The 16,079-nt window shown below is 53.3% G+C and overlaps 1 protein-coding gene across 7 annotated transcripts in view; it reads right to left on the bottom strand.

Moving 5' to 3' along the window:
• The window catches only part of TNRC18 (trinucleotide repeat containing 18), an 89,802-nt gene that overhangs the window by 66,358 nt on the left and 7,365 nt on the right, over positions 1 to 16,079 (bottom strand). For 6 of the 7 annotated variants that reach the window (XM_005225285.4, XM_005225288.4, XM_005225286.4 and 3 more), the window contains exon 1: positions 15,094 to 15,376. The exons of the other annotated variant lie outside the window; for it this stretch is intronic. In XM_005225285.4, coding sequence (XP_005225342.1) covers positions 15,094 to 15,280 — 187 coding nt within the window. In that variant the 5' untranslated portion in view covers positions 15,281 to 15,376. Of the gene's footprint in view, positions 1 to 15,093; positions 15,377 to 16,079 lie in introns of those variants that run through there. 7 annotated transcript variants of the gene reach the window in all.

The following is a 16,079-nucleotide window of genomic DNA, read 5'->3' as shown; positions in this document are numbered from 1 at the left end:
CCCCTGGGCCAGGAAGATCCCATGGAATAGGAAATAGCAACCCACTCCAGTATTCTTAACTTCCCTGGTGGCTCAGACGGTACAGCGTCCGTCTACAATGCGGGAGACCTGGGTTTGATCCCTGGGTTGGGAAGATCCCTTGAAGAAGGAAATGGCAATCCACTCCAGTACTATTGCCTGGAAAATCCCATGGACAGAGGAGCCTAGTAGGCTACAGTCCGTGGGGTCGCAAAGAGTCGGATACAACTGAGCGACTTCACTTTAACTTTTACATATTCTTGCCTGGAGAATCCCATGGACAGGGGAGCCCGGCGGGCTGCAGTCCACAGGGTCACAGAGTCGAAAACGACTGAAGGACTGAACACACACAGGCACAGCTACCACTGAACCACACGCTTGCAAGTCGTGAACTGCACACTGTGTGAATTTCACCTCGATTTTGAAACACACACACACACACATACACACAAGCTCCTCTCTGCCTCTGAATCCCCCCCGGGTCTGCCCGACCCCACTGCCCAGACCCCACTCCCCAGGATGCCTCGAGGCTCAGGGGTCCCCAGACGGGCACCTTCCCATCCTGGCACACCCTCCCACAGGCCTGATAGTACAGGAATCTCATTATAAGGCTCAAACTAAGGCTCAGAGAGATGACCCAGCATCACCAAGCCTGGGCAATCAGGTCCCTCGGGTGATGCTGCAAGCACACCTCACACCAAGACCTCAGCTCAGGAGCCCCACCCAGCTGGACCCTGACGGAGGGAGCCCCACACACACACGCAGGGCCTGGCCCTCGGAGGTCTTCTCTTGTCCCCAGTGAGAGAGGAAGGACATCCCGGGGGCGAGAAAGGAGACACTGAGGCCTGGCGATGGGCAAAGCGCTCCTGCCGCTGCCTGAGGAAGCGGTCCAGGGTCCCTCTGGAATGTGAGCAGCAGGAAGCTGGGCACTCCGCCCAGCCTCAGCGCCCCAACCCCATCTGTGTCCCCTCCAGCACTGAGCTAACAGGCCCACCCCTCGCTGGGACCCACCACCATCCCAGCCCTTCCCACCCCAGGCAGTGCACTGTGGGGACACAGCAGCGAGCCACGGGTGTTGGGGAGTAGGCCAGCCTGTTCTCCGCCACCGCTGCCCCCCGCTTATCGACACCCAGAACACAGGACGGGCTTCAGGGCTTTGCAAGTCCAAGGCTGGCCAGGTCACCAGGAGACAGAACTCGAATCCTGAAAAGATGCTTCCTTCCTCCCGTCACAGCTCAGGCGGGGCAGCTCCTGGATGCTTAGGGCTGGAACAAGACCACCAGGATGCACCCCTTAAGGGGCTGCACGGTGCTCACCTGCCGGCAGTCCCCAGAGAGGACGCCGGTGAGGCCACCTGAGCCGGCCAGTGGGATCGTGCCCCTGCAATTCATGGAGTCCCTGGGGATCCTTCCAGAAGCTGACTATATAAGCTTCTGACTATATAAGTGACTCTAAGCTGACTATATATAAGTGAATATTCAGGCACCTGAAGTCCTGGCTGGTGGGGGCGGGGAGGGGACTCAATGAGATCAAAGTGGGTACAGAGGTCTGGTAAACAGAGATGGGCTCAGAGGACTTTATCATGGCCTAGACTGGAACCTGGACCAGCAGAGCCCCACGGCCCCAGGGCCTTTGCACCTCAGCCCGGAATCCACTCCTCCAGAATAGAGGTTATCTGTTTGCTCCCATCGGTACATACCTCACCCCTTCTCTTACAGTCTAGGTGATGCGGCAACCTACCCCACCTCCCACGCCCTTTCCTGAATTATTTTTTCCACTGTGCTTATCACCACTTATCAGACCAAATCCAGGCTAGTTCCTTCTTCACTGGAGTTCCTTGCTGATTGTCCCTCTCCACCCACTGAACAGGAGTAGAAAAGCAGGCTTTTTCCTGAAAGGGCCAGATAACTAAAACTTCAGGCATCGCAGGCCTATTCTGCCTGCCTGACAATACTTAAAAGGACTGGGCTTTGTCCCAATAAAACTTTATTTACAAAAACAAGGAGATGGGCCGCATTTGGCTGCAGTTTGCAGACCCACCCATTACAGTGAAGGTTTACTCCATCCTGGAACCACCCCCCGGGCCCCCCCACTGTACCCAGTAGGTGCTCAATTAATATTTATGAGTGGGAGGGATGGGCAAGGTCATGATAAGCTAGGACTGAATGAAGGACGAAGAGGAGACTTTCTCGGGTCCCACTTTACAGCCAGAGGACAGTTTCCACCCTTCATTTCATTCTGTCCGTAAGCCACCCCCCCCCAACCCTACCATGAACTCTGGGGGGTGGGGAGGGTTCTTATCCCTTTCATAGAGGAAGAAGTAGGCTCTGTCCCCCGAAATCTACACTTTTCCACTCAGCCACACCACCCAGACTCAAGACCCTGTTTTCATCTTTTTACTCAAGAGAACCCTCCCCAACCAAACACAGAACAAACATGTTTTTCTTCCCCCTTCCTATCTTAGAAGGTTTTGGCCTCGCAAAGGAAACTACATCCCTTAAAGATGTCACCAAAGGCTATCAGAACATCTTATGAGCACAATCCGATCAAGGTTATCACCTGAAAAAAAAGAGTCCATTCTAGCCCAGAGCATGGACATGTGACTTAACCGTTTCTATGACAGCGGCGGAAAATAGTTCGAGGACCCTCTGGATAAAATGACCTTCAGACTCCCATTCACCCCAAGAGACTTCTGGAATATGTAGGCGGGAGAAAGGGTTAATGCTCTGTGTTATAAAGAAAGAGCCTTATCATTCAGTAAGAATCCCGAGCAACTCACAGATGAAGAACAGTAAATTCAGGTAAAAGTATCGCTATTGAGACAGGATGACATCATATTTATCTACCAAATCAGCATATTTGTGGTTCAGTTGTGGGGAGGGTGAGGGTGGAGGGGAGCAACCCAGGGGGAGTAAGGAGGGAGCCAACATCTTCAGCTTTTGGAAATAAATCAGCAGATTATCAAAAGCCTGGACCCGTTTCCGGGGGTCCCTCCTGAGAATGCCCACCGCAGCCAAATTGACCCAGAGATGTAAAGCAATCCCGATCCGAATCTCAGGGGGGAAGAGGGGTGTGCTGGGTGGGGAAGGATGGAAACTGAACACCTGTCTCTAAAGTGACATAGAAATTAAAAGCAGGCTGAAAATTTGTACAGATTCCTGCGTACCCATGTTTTATAGGAACATTATTCACAACAGCCAAAAGGTGGAAGCAACTCAAAGGTCTATCAGATTAAAAATTTTTTTAATGTTAAAAATGTGGTCTATCTTTATTCAGCCTTAAAAACAAGGGAAATTCTGACACCTGACACAACTTGGATGAACCCTGAAGACAGGATGCTAAGCGAAATAAGTCAGGCATGGAAGAGCAAATATTGTTACAATGATTGCACGTCTAGGAGATCCCAGGAGGAGTCAAATCCACAGAGTCAGGAAGTCGAAGGGGGGGTGCCAGGCGCTGGGGGAGGGGGGCTGGGAGTTAGTGTTTAAGGGGGAGTTTCCGTTTGGCACGAGAATGTCCTAGAGATGCATGGGGTGATGGTCACGCAACAGTGTGAAAGCACTTAACGCCACCGAACTGTCCACGTGAAGATGGCTAGAAGGCTAGGCGTATGTTGTATGTGTTTTACTAGTTAAAAGAGAAAGTGATACAGAAACACACAGTCAAGAAAAGCCAAGGCAACGCTGCCTTCCAGATGAAGAAAACGGTGGAAGACTTCGGTTTTCGTTTTTCATTCGTCCAGTCATGTCCAACTCTGCGACCCCATGGAGAGTTAGGTTATCAGATGCCAACAATGCAGCCGGTGTGCCGTGGGCATGTGGGTAGGGACAAACAGGACCAGGGCGACAGGAAACAGGCCCACGAGGTGGAGAAAGATGGTCTTTTCAATAAACACTGCTGGGCCCCTCGGCCACCCATCTGGGAAAAGCCATGAGTCCGGACCCCTCCTTCACACCATACATAAAAATCCACTCCAGGAGCACTGCAGATCCACATAGGAAGGGCACAAGCTTCCAGAAGAAAACATGGGAAAACTCCTTAGTGGATCAAGGCCAACCAAGGATTTCTTAAAGACCCCATAGAAAGCACAGACCATGAAGATAAGACCAATATACTGAAGTATATGAAAATTAGGAACATCTATTCGTCACATCACACTATTGGATGAATGAAAACGTGAACCACCTCGTGGAAAAAGACCTGTGTCCTAGGATTTCCCCTGTTGTCCAGTGGTCAAGACCTCACCTCCAATACAGTGGGTGCAGGTTCGATCCCTGGTTGGGGAACTAAGATCCCTCATGCGTCTTGGCCAAAAAACCAGGACATAAAACAGAATGAATTATTATAACAAATTCCATAAAGACTTTAAAAATTGTCCACATTAAAAAAAAAAAAAAGACCTGTGCTCCCAAGAAAGGGCTTGTATATATAAAGAGCACCTGCAAATCAATAAGCAAAAGACAGACAACTCAATGTAAAAACTGGCAAGATTCAACAAGAGGATGGCAAATAAGGACATCAAAGTTACCAATAACTTCTCAGCCTCTTAAACCATGGAGGAAGTGTGAATGAAAACTTCTACACACCCACCGGAAGAGTTAACATGTCAGAAAAGTTAAAATGGACAGACAATATTAAAAATACACAACCAGAGAGGACATAAATTATTAGTACAACCATTCTCAAACAGTTTGGCAGACTCTAGACACCTTTCTGACCCAGTAACGCCCTCGCGGGTATGCGGAGAAAAGATTGCAAGTTGGAATTCAGAGATCTTCCCCACTAGTAATCACCAAAACTGGGAAATAACTCAAATTCCAACGATGAGCTGGATAAACTGTGACAATGTCATAGGAGGGAACCCGTTCAGAGAGAAGGCACTAGAGTGACCAGGGCAGGATAAAGCTCACGACCTCACACAGACGGGAACACACTACATGCTTCCACAAACGTGAAGGGCGCCGAGACACAACTCGGAGAGCTGAAGGTCTCAGTCACAGTACGGGTCACCTTGGGACAGGGTGACGGGGCTGGACGCCTGGGTTTCTTCCTTAACCTGGTTCCATCAGTGAAAAAACTAACTGAACTGGACGTTTATGATCTCCGCCGATTTCTGTGTCCCTTAAGCCCCAATAGAAAAATATCCTTTAAAAAATGGAGGGCAGAGGGCAGATCTGAACACAAGTGTGCAAAGATGTTACACTCTGAGTAATTTCCATGGAACTCTGACATGGACAGAACTTGCAAAATCCAAAACAAATATATAAATAAAAATGAGCCCCAAAAGGAAAAGGAGAAGTGAAAGAAAAAATTTTTTCATACCTGCTACCTCTGCTAAGCCCCTGGCTCTCTGGCCAGAGAGCTCAGGTCTGGCCCCCAGATCCCATATTTCCCAGCTGTGTGACCTTGGGGAGGGGACACAACCTCTCTGAACCGAACTTTCCTCCAAAGTAAAACGGGGAGTCCCCTGTGGACTAGTGGCTCCAGGCGTTCACTGCCACGGCCTGGGTTCAATCCCCGGTCGGGACACAGATCCCGCAAGTTGTACAGTGTGTTAGTAATAATCATGCAAAGCTCTCCCCTTTAAAACATGAAATTAAAAATAAAGCGAACTGAAGGGCAGGCAAGAAAGGAAGGAATCTGTGACTGGGGCCATGCCTGTCTCCTCTATTTGGCGTCATTCCCCTTTCCTGGAGGAAGGTGACCCCAGACAGACCAGCAAGGCTAGGGTCAGAGCGAGCGGAGGGGTGGGGAGGGGGGCTTACCTTGCACATTCTCGCCCCTGTGACTGGCCCACAGGACCTGTGGCCACGATCGACGTCCCCAGGCTCCCATCCCTACAGTAACCGGCTGAGAATCGTGTTTCTCCTCTAACCTAAGCAGAGGCTCAGAAGCCACGAGATCAACCTGCCCCGCCCCCTCTAGGTGGGGAGCGGTCTGGCTGGGCCTGAGGGCTGGCCTGAGGGAGGCAGGAGGGGCTTTATTCATCCAGCTCCCTCCTCTCCAGCTGGAGCCCGCCACGACCCCCTGACGGTCAGATCCCGACGGGCACCTTTTAGTCACTCTAGACCTCCCAGCCCCTCCCCAGCAAGAGAAGGGTGATCTGGGTGTAACCCCAGCCCCTCCCCTAGCCCAGGACCTGCCCCCTACCCCCGGAGGCTAGGCCTTTGCCTAGGTCCCAGCAGACGCCAAAAGTAGAGGCCCAAATCTAAATAAAGGGAATCCCCAGGCAGCCCGGAGTGGTCAAGGCCTCAGCCCGGCCAATGATATGCAAATGCATCCACCCCAGCCTCGCCCCAGGGCTCCAGACGTTCCCAATTCGAAAGCAATTACAGAGGATTTCCCCATTGATTTCTCTTCCCCCGCCAACGGGGGTCCCAGCCAAGAGGAAGTAGAGGCAGGAATAGAGGGAGGGCGTTCTAGGAACCGTGGGGGCGTCTGTCCCAGCGGGGAAGGCGGAGAAAGAGAGGGACCCCAGGACAGGGGGGTGGCTCCCACAAAGACCGAGCAGGACAAATTCTGTCCCAGGCTCTTCCCTGGCCGTCAAGTGGTTAGGACTCCCGCGCTTCTCCAGCAGTAGGCAGGGATTCAGTATCAGGTTGGGGAACCGAGATCCCTCAAGCTGCACAGAACAGCGCTCCCACCACCAAAAAAAAAAAAAAAAAATATCCCCTCCCGGATGCTGGAAGGTCACAAAAATAACACTAACACGGTTTAAAAAGGGAACGTGTTGATCACTAGGGAGCGCTTGAGGGGCTTGGCTAGATTCTCAGGGCTGGTGTGGGGACCAAAACGCAAATGCAACCAGAGTACAACTCTTCACCCTTGAAATGTACACTCAGTTCTTGGAAGGGGGCGGCCAGGGTTAAATTCCCTGCAACCAGTTAGGACTCCTGCCTGGGAGACCGAGAAAGACAGCAAGGAAGACCCGAAGACTCCATCAGAAAGTTCCACAAAGGTCAACAAGTCCCACACTTGGATCCCAGTCCATCAGCTTGTTAGCATTGCTTCCTTTTTGTTTTTTTTTTTAAAGATGTACGCTTTCTAAAATATTTATTTCTGTGGCTGTTCCGGGACTTAGTTACCAGAATTGTCTATCTTCATTGTGCCATGCAGGATCTAGTCCCCTGACCGGGGATCAAACCCAGACCCCCTGCATTGGGAGCTCAGCGTGTTAACCAGTGGGCCACCAGGGAAGTCTGGAGCCCGTGTGCTTGACTATTCTGTGGTTCTAGAAGAGGTTAAGTACTTGTAAAAGGGAAGACTGAAAGTTCACATACAAAGGACAAGAATCAAAATAACATCACACCCTCAAAAAGCTGCACTGGAATTTAGGAGGTGGCATTGTAATTCCTTCAAATCATTTCCAAACTGCCAGTCAAGTGTGAAGGTAGAGTAAAGGCATTTTCAGGTATATGAGGCCTCAATAAAATGTGCGTTCCGTGTACCCTTTCATAGAATGCTACTGCAAGATACGCTCCAGCAAAACAAGGAAGTAAAGCAGAAAAAAGGGAGGGATGAAAATCAGGAAGCAGGAGATGCAACACAGCACAAAAGAACAATGAGTTTGAACAGACCTAAGCACCAGGCAAACCAGACTAGAGCAGGAAGAAAAAGTGCAGAAAGGAAATCCCCATGAAAAGAAAGAGGCAGTTCATCCAACAGATTTAACCAAATGAAAAGTACACCAAGAAATGAGAAGACAGAGATTCTAAGAAATCCTTGCAAATGAGGTGGGGGGGGGGCAGATGCAATTAATAACTCAAGGAAATAAAGAAATGAATTTTATTATACCGCTTGACTCAAATATCAACAATATTTACAAACCCAAAGCCGTAATAATAACACTGCTGCTGCTGCTGCTAAGTCGCTTCAGTCGTGTCCGACTCTGTGCGACCAGACGGCAGCCCACTAGGCTCCCCCATCCCTGGGATTCTCCAGGCAGAATACTGGAGTGGGTTGCCTTTTCCTCCTCCAATGCATGAAAGTGAAAAGTGAAAGTGAAGTCGCTCAGTCATGTCCAAGTCCTAGCGACCCCTTGGACTGCAGCCTACCAGGCTCCTCCGTCCATGGGATTTTCCAGGCAGGAGTACTGGAGTGGGGTGCCATTGCCTTCTCCGAATAATAACACTGGTTTAAACAAAATTGTATTTCACAAATATTGGAAGGAGAAAGGAAGTGGAAATGGAGGCAGGGGAGAGGATGCAGCAACAAAACAATAAACATTTACTAAGTGCTTATTATTTCCCAGATACTGTTCTAATGCTTTACAGGTATTAACGATTCATGATGCAGATACTATTATTATCCTCATTTCACAGATGAGAAAACCAAGGCAGGAGAGGCAAAGAAACTTGACTTTGGTCTCATGCCAATATTAATAAATGGGAGTCTGAAAAGAAACTTTAGACAGTCTATGCAAAATCCTCATCTTCCATAGAAGTCAGTAAAGAATCTCAAACTCTAAAAAGTAACCGGCAGTAGAAGCAGGTTATTACACAGAAATATGGATGAAAAGGCCAAAAGAAACAGCCAAGAGAATTAAAAGGGGCACCAGGAACGGAGAGACAGGAGACAAGAGATTGCTGGTTCTCTTTATAATCCTAACAGCACTATATGACTTTTTTTTTTTTTTTAATATTTATTTATTTGGCTGCACCAGGTCTTAGCTGCAGCTCTCAGGATCTTCGCTCTTCTCTGGGGCATGAGGGATCTTTCTAGTTTCGTCATGCCAATTCCTAGTTGCGCAACACAGGATCTTAGTTCCCTGAACAGGGATCAAACCCCGGCCCCCTGCATGGGGAGCACAAAGTCTTAGCCGCTGGACCACCACGGAAGTCCCCCCATCTGACTTTTAAAATGATACCTAACTTTACTCTAAAGTGTATACCGAGCATAATGCAGAAGCATATGCTTCTTACTGGGTGAATTTTATAGGATGCAAAGTATTCCTCAATACAAATACAGGAAAAAAAAAAAAGAACAATTTAAGATACATGCACAAGATACTACTACTGATTCACCAGAATGAATAGAATTTAAAGCAACTGACAATTTCACGGGCTGGGAAGACAGGGAATGGATTGTACAACGGTGCAACCACTGGAAAGCCCACCGATACAAAAGCTGAAGCTACACACTCTGACTCACCAATTCCAGTTCTAGATACTATATCTCTCTCTCTCTCTCTCTCTCCAAAGAAATGTGCACCTGTATGGGCTAAAAGGCCACGCTCATACCAGCACTATTCATAGTAAATCCTGCAAAGAAACTAAATGTCCATCAATGAAGGACCGAGTGAGCTTGGCTGTATTCACGTAGTGGAATACTATATAACAACCAGAAATCGATGACTGCCTCACGCTGCAGATATGGGCGAATCTTACACACCCAGTGTGAGTGAAAACAGCCAGAGATCAAGAAGGACAGGTCGCACGATTTCATTTACAGAAAGTTCAAACACAGGCAAAACCAAGGTACAGAAATGAGCCTGGGGGTGGGGGTGGGTAGTGACCGGAAGAGCGCAGAGGGAACCCTCTGGATATAGGAAATGTCATGACCTTGTGCTGGCTGGTGGTGACGTGGTGTGTTCTACACACCCATTTGTAGGATTTGTGAAAGGGCAACTACTGAACATTCGAGACTGAAGCGTTTTACAGAATGTTCACTACACCCAAAAATGAGAATAATAAAAATGATGGGTTCCAGATGGGACCCTGGAGTCTAAGGAGCCTATGGACCATCCAGAGGGGCCAACAGCACCCTAGAGGCCCTCGGAGAGGACCAGACTAGAGCCAGGGATTCACGGTGAATGACATATTTTAACTGCAGCAATCACTTCTACTGCCACTTCTGCAGAGGGCTATTTGTGTGCTAGGCACTTCAGGGCCACTAAATGAACCCATTTCATAGATAAGAAAACCGAGGTGTAGAGTCATCACCCAGCAAGGCGAGGAGGAAAACATCGAAACTCCAGCAATCCAACCTCAGTCCTAGGCCCTCCAGCCTTCAGCAGTTATCTGGAGATTGCAGACAGAGCCCCAGCTGGTGTATGGAGACCCAGCCCATACACAATTATTCATGACAAGTGTGCAAAGCAGGTTTTTCACTCTGGGCTGAGGGTCCATCTCTTCGTTACCTGGGATGCAGGCGGTAAATACATTTGCAGCCTGCAGAGGCAGTGAGCTTTTATGATCCCCACTAAATGGCCTTGACGTCCTCCAAAGTTAAATGCCAGGCCTCTGCGGGCAGCTGGTGCAACAAGGACCCTAGCCCTGGGGGGGCCCTGTTAGGGTCCCCCTTCCCCGAAGCCCCTGGGCAGGCCTAAGGCCTATGCCCTCCAAAGTTGGGCTGGGAAGTGAAGGACAGGGGAGGTTCATGACAGGACCCCATGTGACCAAAGAGAGGGCTTAAGGGACCTGGTGGCAGGTCACTAAGATCAGACTGGTCCACGCCAGGAACCAAGCATGCCCCGAGCTGGCCACGTTCAAATCAAGAAGGCTCCATCACCACCATCTCCTCAAATCCGCTCCTCCCCATTCCTGCAAAAGCAGCACCAACCAAAAACCCCGCCTGTTGTCCTCCTTATCAGCCCCTCCACATCTATCTCCAAGGCCCCACCCTCCCAAGGAACCACACCCCAGCCTTCCCCTCCAGCTCCCCTCCCGGGTCTCCAACATCATCCTGATAGCCTCCTCATCACTGACAAGTCCCCAGCTTCTCTCCCGTCTACCAGCCTCCAGCAATCCAGACTAACTTTGTTAAACACCTCCCTGGAAATAATTTCAAAGGAAAGTCTGAACTAGTACATCGAACAAACAGTCCAACTGCCCTATGACCTCCCTGAGGTTCAGCAACTGTGAACCGCTTTCTCACCCGACGTGTTATCTGAAGTCATCTGACTTATCATTGTCTGCCACATCTGAACATTTTAGATGGGTTTTTTTTTCCTCTTCCTGAGCCATTCCTGAGCCTAAGCTGCAGCCCTCACACCCCCTGCCCCTGAAAGTCTCTCGTCCGAAGAGCAAGGCTGCTCTTACATAATCACAGTACGACTTCATGAAACGTGATCCTGACTGGGTGCTATCGGCTAATCTACAGTTCATATTCCAATTTCGTCAATTGCCCCAGTGATGTCCTTTAGAGCAATTTCTTCCCGGATCCAAGATCCAATTGAGGGCCACACAGGGCCTCCTGCTGTCTGTTTTTTCGTCTCCTCTAACCAGGAACAGTCCTTAGCCTTCATCTTGCCTTCCACGACATGTTTTGTTTAAGAGTCCAGACTGGTTCCATAAAATGTCCCTCAATTTGAGTCACTCCCTCCATTTAAAACCCTCCACTGCCTTCTCACTCCTCACAGTTTGAAATTCCAAGACCTCATTACTGGCCTTCAGGGACCTGCAGGGTCCCATCTACTCCCCTTCCCCTCCTCTCATCCCCCCTCCCCACCCCACCAAGCTCCGGCTATTCTCAGGGCTCCAGCCAGTCACCACTTGGCCAAATAGAGACCCTCGGCATTTCCCTTCCTTCACAGCCTCTATCTCTCATTAAAATGACTTCCTTGCTGGACTTATGTTTACTGCCTGGCACACTCCCTGCACACTAAGACGGGAGATCCAGTGACAGCAAAGACTTCTGTGTTTGGTCACCACGGAGCCCCAGAGCTAGAGCAATGCCTGGCACGCAGGAGGCCCTTGGAAATCCCTCTGCAGAACAAATGAACAAGTGCGGAAAGAAGAAAGCGTGGGGTTGAGAGCTAAAGAACCAGGAGGCTCAGAGAGCAGGAGGGGAGGGCTGCAGAGGCCCTTCCAGATTCTAGAACCTCCCTCAGGCCTCCCTTGGGCCTCTGCCCAGAGGAGGATGCACCTAGCAAATCTCCCTTATCTTGGGGATCGCATCACTCCACCAGCCAGTCCCACTGATTAAGCTTTTTAAATCAATCCCAGTAGGCCGACAGGCTGGATTCCAGAGACAGAGCTGATCAGACCCTGGAGAAGGCCCACAGCCAGCTATTGTCCACCGGTCAGTCCAAAGTGCGGGACCTGATCCTGGATTCCTACCTTTACATTCACACAGCCTCCAGGGGCCAGGCCCGGGTGTCGGGGGCAGGGAGAATAAACATCCAAACACAAAATCCTGCTAACAGCTCTTTAATTGCAATGGTGAGGAGGACTGAATCCAGGCCTCCCAAACCCAGAGCAGAGGGGCTGGCGGACCAGGTGCTTGTCACTTACTTGTCCATTTCACCCACTGCTGTGACCATTTCAGGGCTCACACACCTCACAATACTCAAGCATATGGGGAAGAGAACTGGGACTCTTCATTCCAAGCCCCATCTATACCTGATTTCACCTCCTCCTGAGCAGAACAAGGAGTCACCCCTCTCCGCCCAGACCTCATCTCCTCCCTGAAGACCCTCACTCGCCACAATCCCTGTCACTACCTGCCTGAATGGGGTCCCAGCCACCACCACCTCCCCAGCCAGGGGGCCCTTACAGCTCTGAGTTCTCCCCACTGGGCCAGCTCCCTCTTGCCTTGGAAAGCTGGATCTACCCGGAGTTCCCGCCCACACTGGAGTCCAGAGGTAATTGGGCCTCTCTGGCTGTGTGACCCCGGGCAAATAGCTGAGCCTCTCCAGGCTTCCCAGTACAAAAATAAACAAATAAAGATGAGGCAGATAACACTGGCGAGACTTAGAGAGCTGACAGCCAAGAAGGTGATGCGCCCGTTGAAAGAGAAAATTTAGCACCTGCACCCCGCAAGAAGGGCGGGACGTCCGGTGAAGGAATTTGTAATCCAGCCCCACCCCAAACAGTGAATGGGGAGCCGCTCCCCACCGCCTGGCTAATGGGATTAGCCCTGGGCTCGCTCTGGGCGTTGGCCTGGGGTCCCTAGGTTTCTGGGGTCCCTAGGTCTCAGTATGGCCACCGTACTGAGAAGGTGCAGGGAGCGAGAGCCAGTGCCAGCCAGCCTTCCCTCCGCGGCTGCACCGGCCTGAGCGGCGGCCTCCGCGCCCTGCCGGGGTAGCGCTTCCCGAGCCCGGCTCTGTTTCCTCCATGACCTCAGCCGCCGAGCACGCAGAACTCAGGCCGCTCCTAACTTACAAGGCGCCGGCACAGGCCTCTGCAGCCACCTCCCGCTGGACTTCCCCGTCCTGCCTGCCCCTTCACCAAGCCTCTTCGCCCCGTGCCTCAGTCTCCCCGTCTACCTAATGGGCACCCAACGGGTCTGGCTGCTGCTGGGCTCAGCGCGCCGGCCTGGTGTGCGCACGCAGGGGCCCCCTGGAGCAGCGGCTGTTTTCCCCCGGCTTCTGGTTAGAAGACTTGGCGGCTGCCGGGCCAGGCCTAGACAGGAGACCAGAGGCTTGCGGCGCCCTTTCCCAAGCCTCTTGGAAAGCGAGGGAAGGCCCCGCCCGTCAGAAAGACCCCGAGGTCTGATTGCAGCACCCTGCCACCTCCCCGAGCTGGGCCAAGAGACTCCCGGAGCGTACACACAAAAATGACCGCGGCTTCTGGGGGCGCGTGAAAAGGATAGCCCCGGTCCTTCCTCTGGCTAGGGTCTCCGGCACCCCTCCCTGGTCCGCAGTGCAGCACTTGGGAGAAAACCCTGGCCCTCATTGTGGCAGCTCTTGGGGGACACGCGCGCCCCAAGGCCACGACCCGTTTCTTTGCCCCCCCCAACACACACACGCCCCCCGCAGACAGGGATCTTTGCGCGCGCGCCCCTCCCCCGCCCGGTGCCTCACAAAGGCCCTTTGTCCCGCCGAGCCCTGGAACTCAGGTTCCTGAAAAGTTTCAAGAGAAAAATCAAAGAAAGAGGCAAAAAAAAAAAAAAAAGCGAGCGCAGCGAAGCGGGCAGGGTCGGTGGGGCAAGGCCACGGCGGCGGCTGCAGCCGGAGGTGTTCCTTCCAAGACCCCAAGGCCAAGGGAGCGTCAGGGGGTCCCGGAGAACTCACAAGAGTCCTAGACTACACTTGGTGGTGGGAGAGGTGGGTTGTTCTTTTTTTTTATTTAAAAGCCGAAGGTGGGACGCCAGGCACAGAGGCTGGAGGCAGCCGGAGAGCAGGGGCTGGGTTTCCCGCAGCAGCTAAAGGCAGGTCTGGGGTCCCGGTGTCAGGGAGTGCCCCCGCCAGACCGCAGCGGCCCAGGCAGGCTTCCCCCTCTCCCGCGCGGTCCCCACCGAGCCTGGGCAGCTCCGCTGGGGAAACGGCAGGATCCAGCGAGCTTTCTCCGCCCGCGCTTCCATGTCAGACTCAGGGTGTTCCCGCCGCGGATCGTGCCCGGCCGATCGGCTCCCGCGCCGCTTCCGTCCCCAAGCTTCGGGATGGCGGCCGCCCAGTGTCTGCATCCCTGCGGCGGGGCCCGCCGGCTTTGCTGCCGGAGAATAAGGGGTCTCCAGGGCCGTGGTGCTGCCTTCCTCCCGGGCTACGGGTCCTGCCACGGTTCCCCGGGGACGTGGGGTCTTCTCAAGGGCAGCCGGCCGCCCGCTGAAGGCCGAGTTCCCAGTGTTGGGGGTCTCTGTTCTCTTGCCCACCACCCACCCCCACACACACACCAGGCGCCGGGACTAGCTGGAGACCCCACACGAGACTAGAAGCTAAGGACCGACTCCGGACGCCCGGCGCCTGAAAGGACATTTGCCAAGAAAAGCATTGCAGCTCTGGTGCAGACGTCTCCAAAGGGTGTGGAGCGGGGTTTGTTCTTTTCTCGCCCAGATTTTGAAAACTCCAGCCCAGGCTCCAACTGCAGGAGCCCCGGGTTTGGAATCGCCCCTGGTGGCTCCCATTTCTGCCGACTGGAGCGCCTCGGGAGAGCCGGACGCGCCGGGGAAGGCTACAGAGTGGACCGCCCATGTCCGTCAGGGCTTCCAGACTGGCCTCTGCCCCCCGCGGAGAGACCCCCTGGGCCTGACCGTACCTCGCGGGCACCCAGTATATCGGTCGGGGGAGAAGGAGGGGCCGAATCCCCAGTGCGAACTCGGGGATGGGGGAACAGACCTGGTAGTTTCCCCGGGGCCGGCCTCCCCCGCAGGATCCCGAGGGGACAAGAGGGGGCGGGCACTGCGCAGGGCACTTACCCGGGTGCGGGTGCAGGTTGAGGCCGGCCATGTACTTTCCGGGCGGCAGCGGGCCGGGCAAGCCTGAAGCGGGCAGGCGTCCGGCCGTGGCCGCGCCCACGCGGTGGCTGTCCATGGCCAGGCCGGACAGCAGCGGCGGCGGGGGGCCGTGCACGGACCGCGGGGGCCCGAAGTCTCGGCCATCCATCCTCCGCGGGAGTGCCGCGGCCAGCCCCCCACCCGGCCCGCGGGCCTCGTTCAGTGGGACCTAAAAGTTCGGCGTCGGCGTAGTCCCAGAGTCCTCTGGCGGCGGGGGCTCCGCGGCGTGCATGGCGGCGGCGGCGGCCAGCGGGGCTTGCGCTCGGCTGCGGGCCCGCGGCCCGAGGCGCACGGCCGGCCGGCGGTGGGGCCCCTCCGGGCGGCCAGGCGGAGCGGCGCGAGGCGGCGCACAAGGCGTCTTGGCGGGGAGAGGAGACGGGCCGCGTTAGAAGCAGAAGGGAGGAGAAAAGAAAAGGAGGGGGGAAAAGAGAAACAAAGTTCAGAAAGTCGTCTTGCCGTTCGGGACCGGGGGCTGCCGAAGAGGCCAGAAATCAAACCAGGAGGAACCCCTTTTCCATAAAAAGTTCAATTCCATGCTCCTCCCTTCGGCGGCTTCAGGCTCCTGCGCACCCGGCTCAAAAAGTGGCCAGCCCGGACTCTGCTTCGGCTGCTCACGGGTGCTCCCGAAACTGAGGAAGGCCCCTCGGCCGCGCCCGGAGCGCCTCAATACAAACCTCCGAAGTGTGTTGGATTCCTGGGCGTCACATGCTCCAGGGTTTCAAATCGTGAAACCTTCCCGTGAGCGGTGCGAAATCTCTCCCTAAACACTATGTCACTATCTGATCCGAAAAGTTTAATATTTAACCTTTGGGGGCCCTTGTCTTCCTTTTCTGAGTTTGGCTTCCCTAAGCTCGCCCCGAGCCGCGGAATTAGTTTTTTTCACGACAGAGAGTACTAAGTGGGTTTCT

This window comes from Bos taurus, chromosome 25 (genome assembly GCF_002263795.3).
Source record: "Bos taurus isolate L1 Dominette 01449 registration number 42190680 breed Hereford chromosome 25, ARS-UCD2.0, whole genome shotgun sequence".
Classification (NCBI taxonomy): Eukaryota; Metazoa; Chordata; class Mammalia; order Artiodactyla; family Bovidae; genus Bos; species Bos taurus.
The sequence above is the reverse complement of the archived record's forward strand: the minus strand, read 5'-3'. Positions and strand labels throughout refer to the sequence as shown.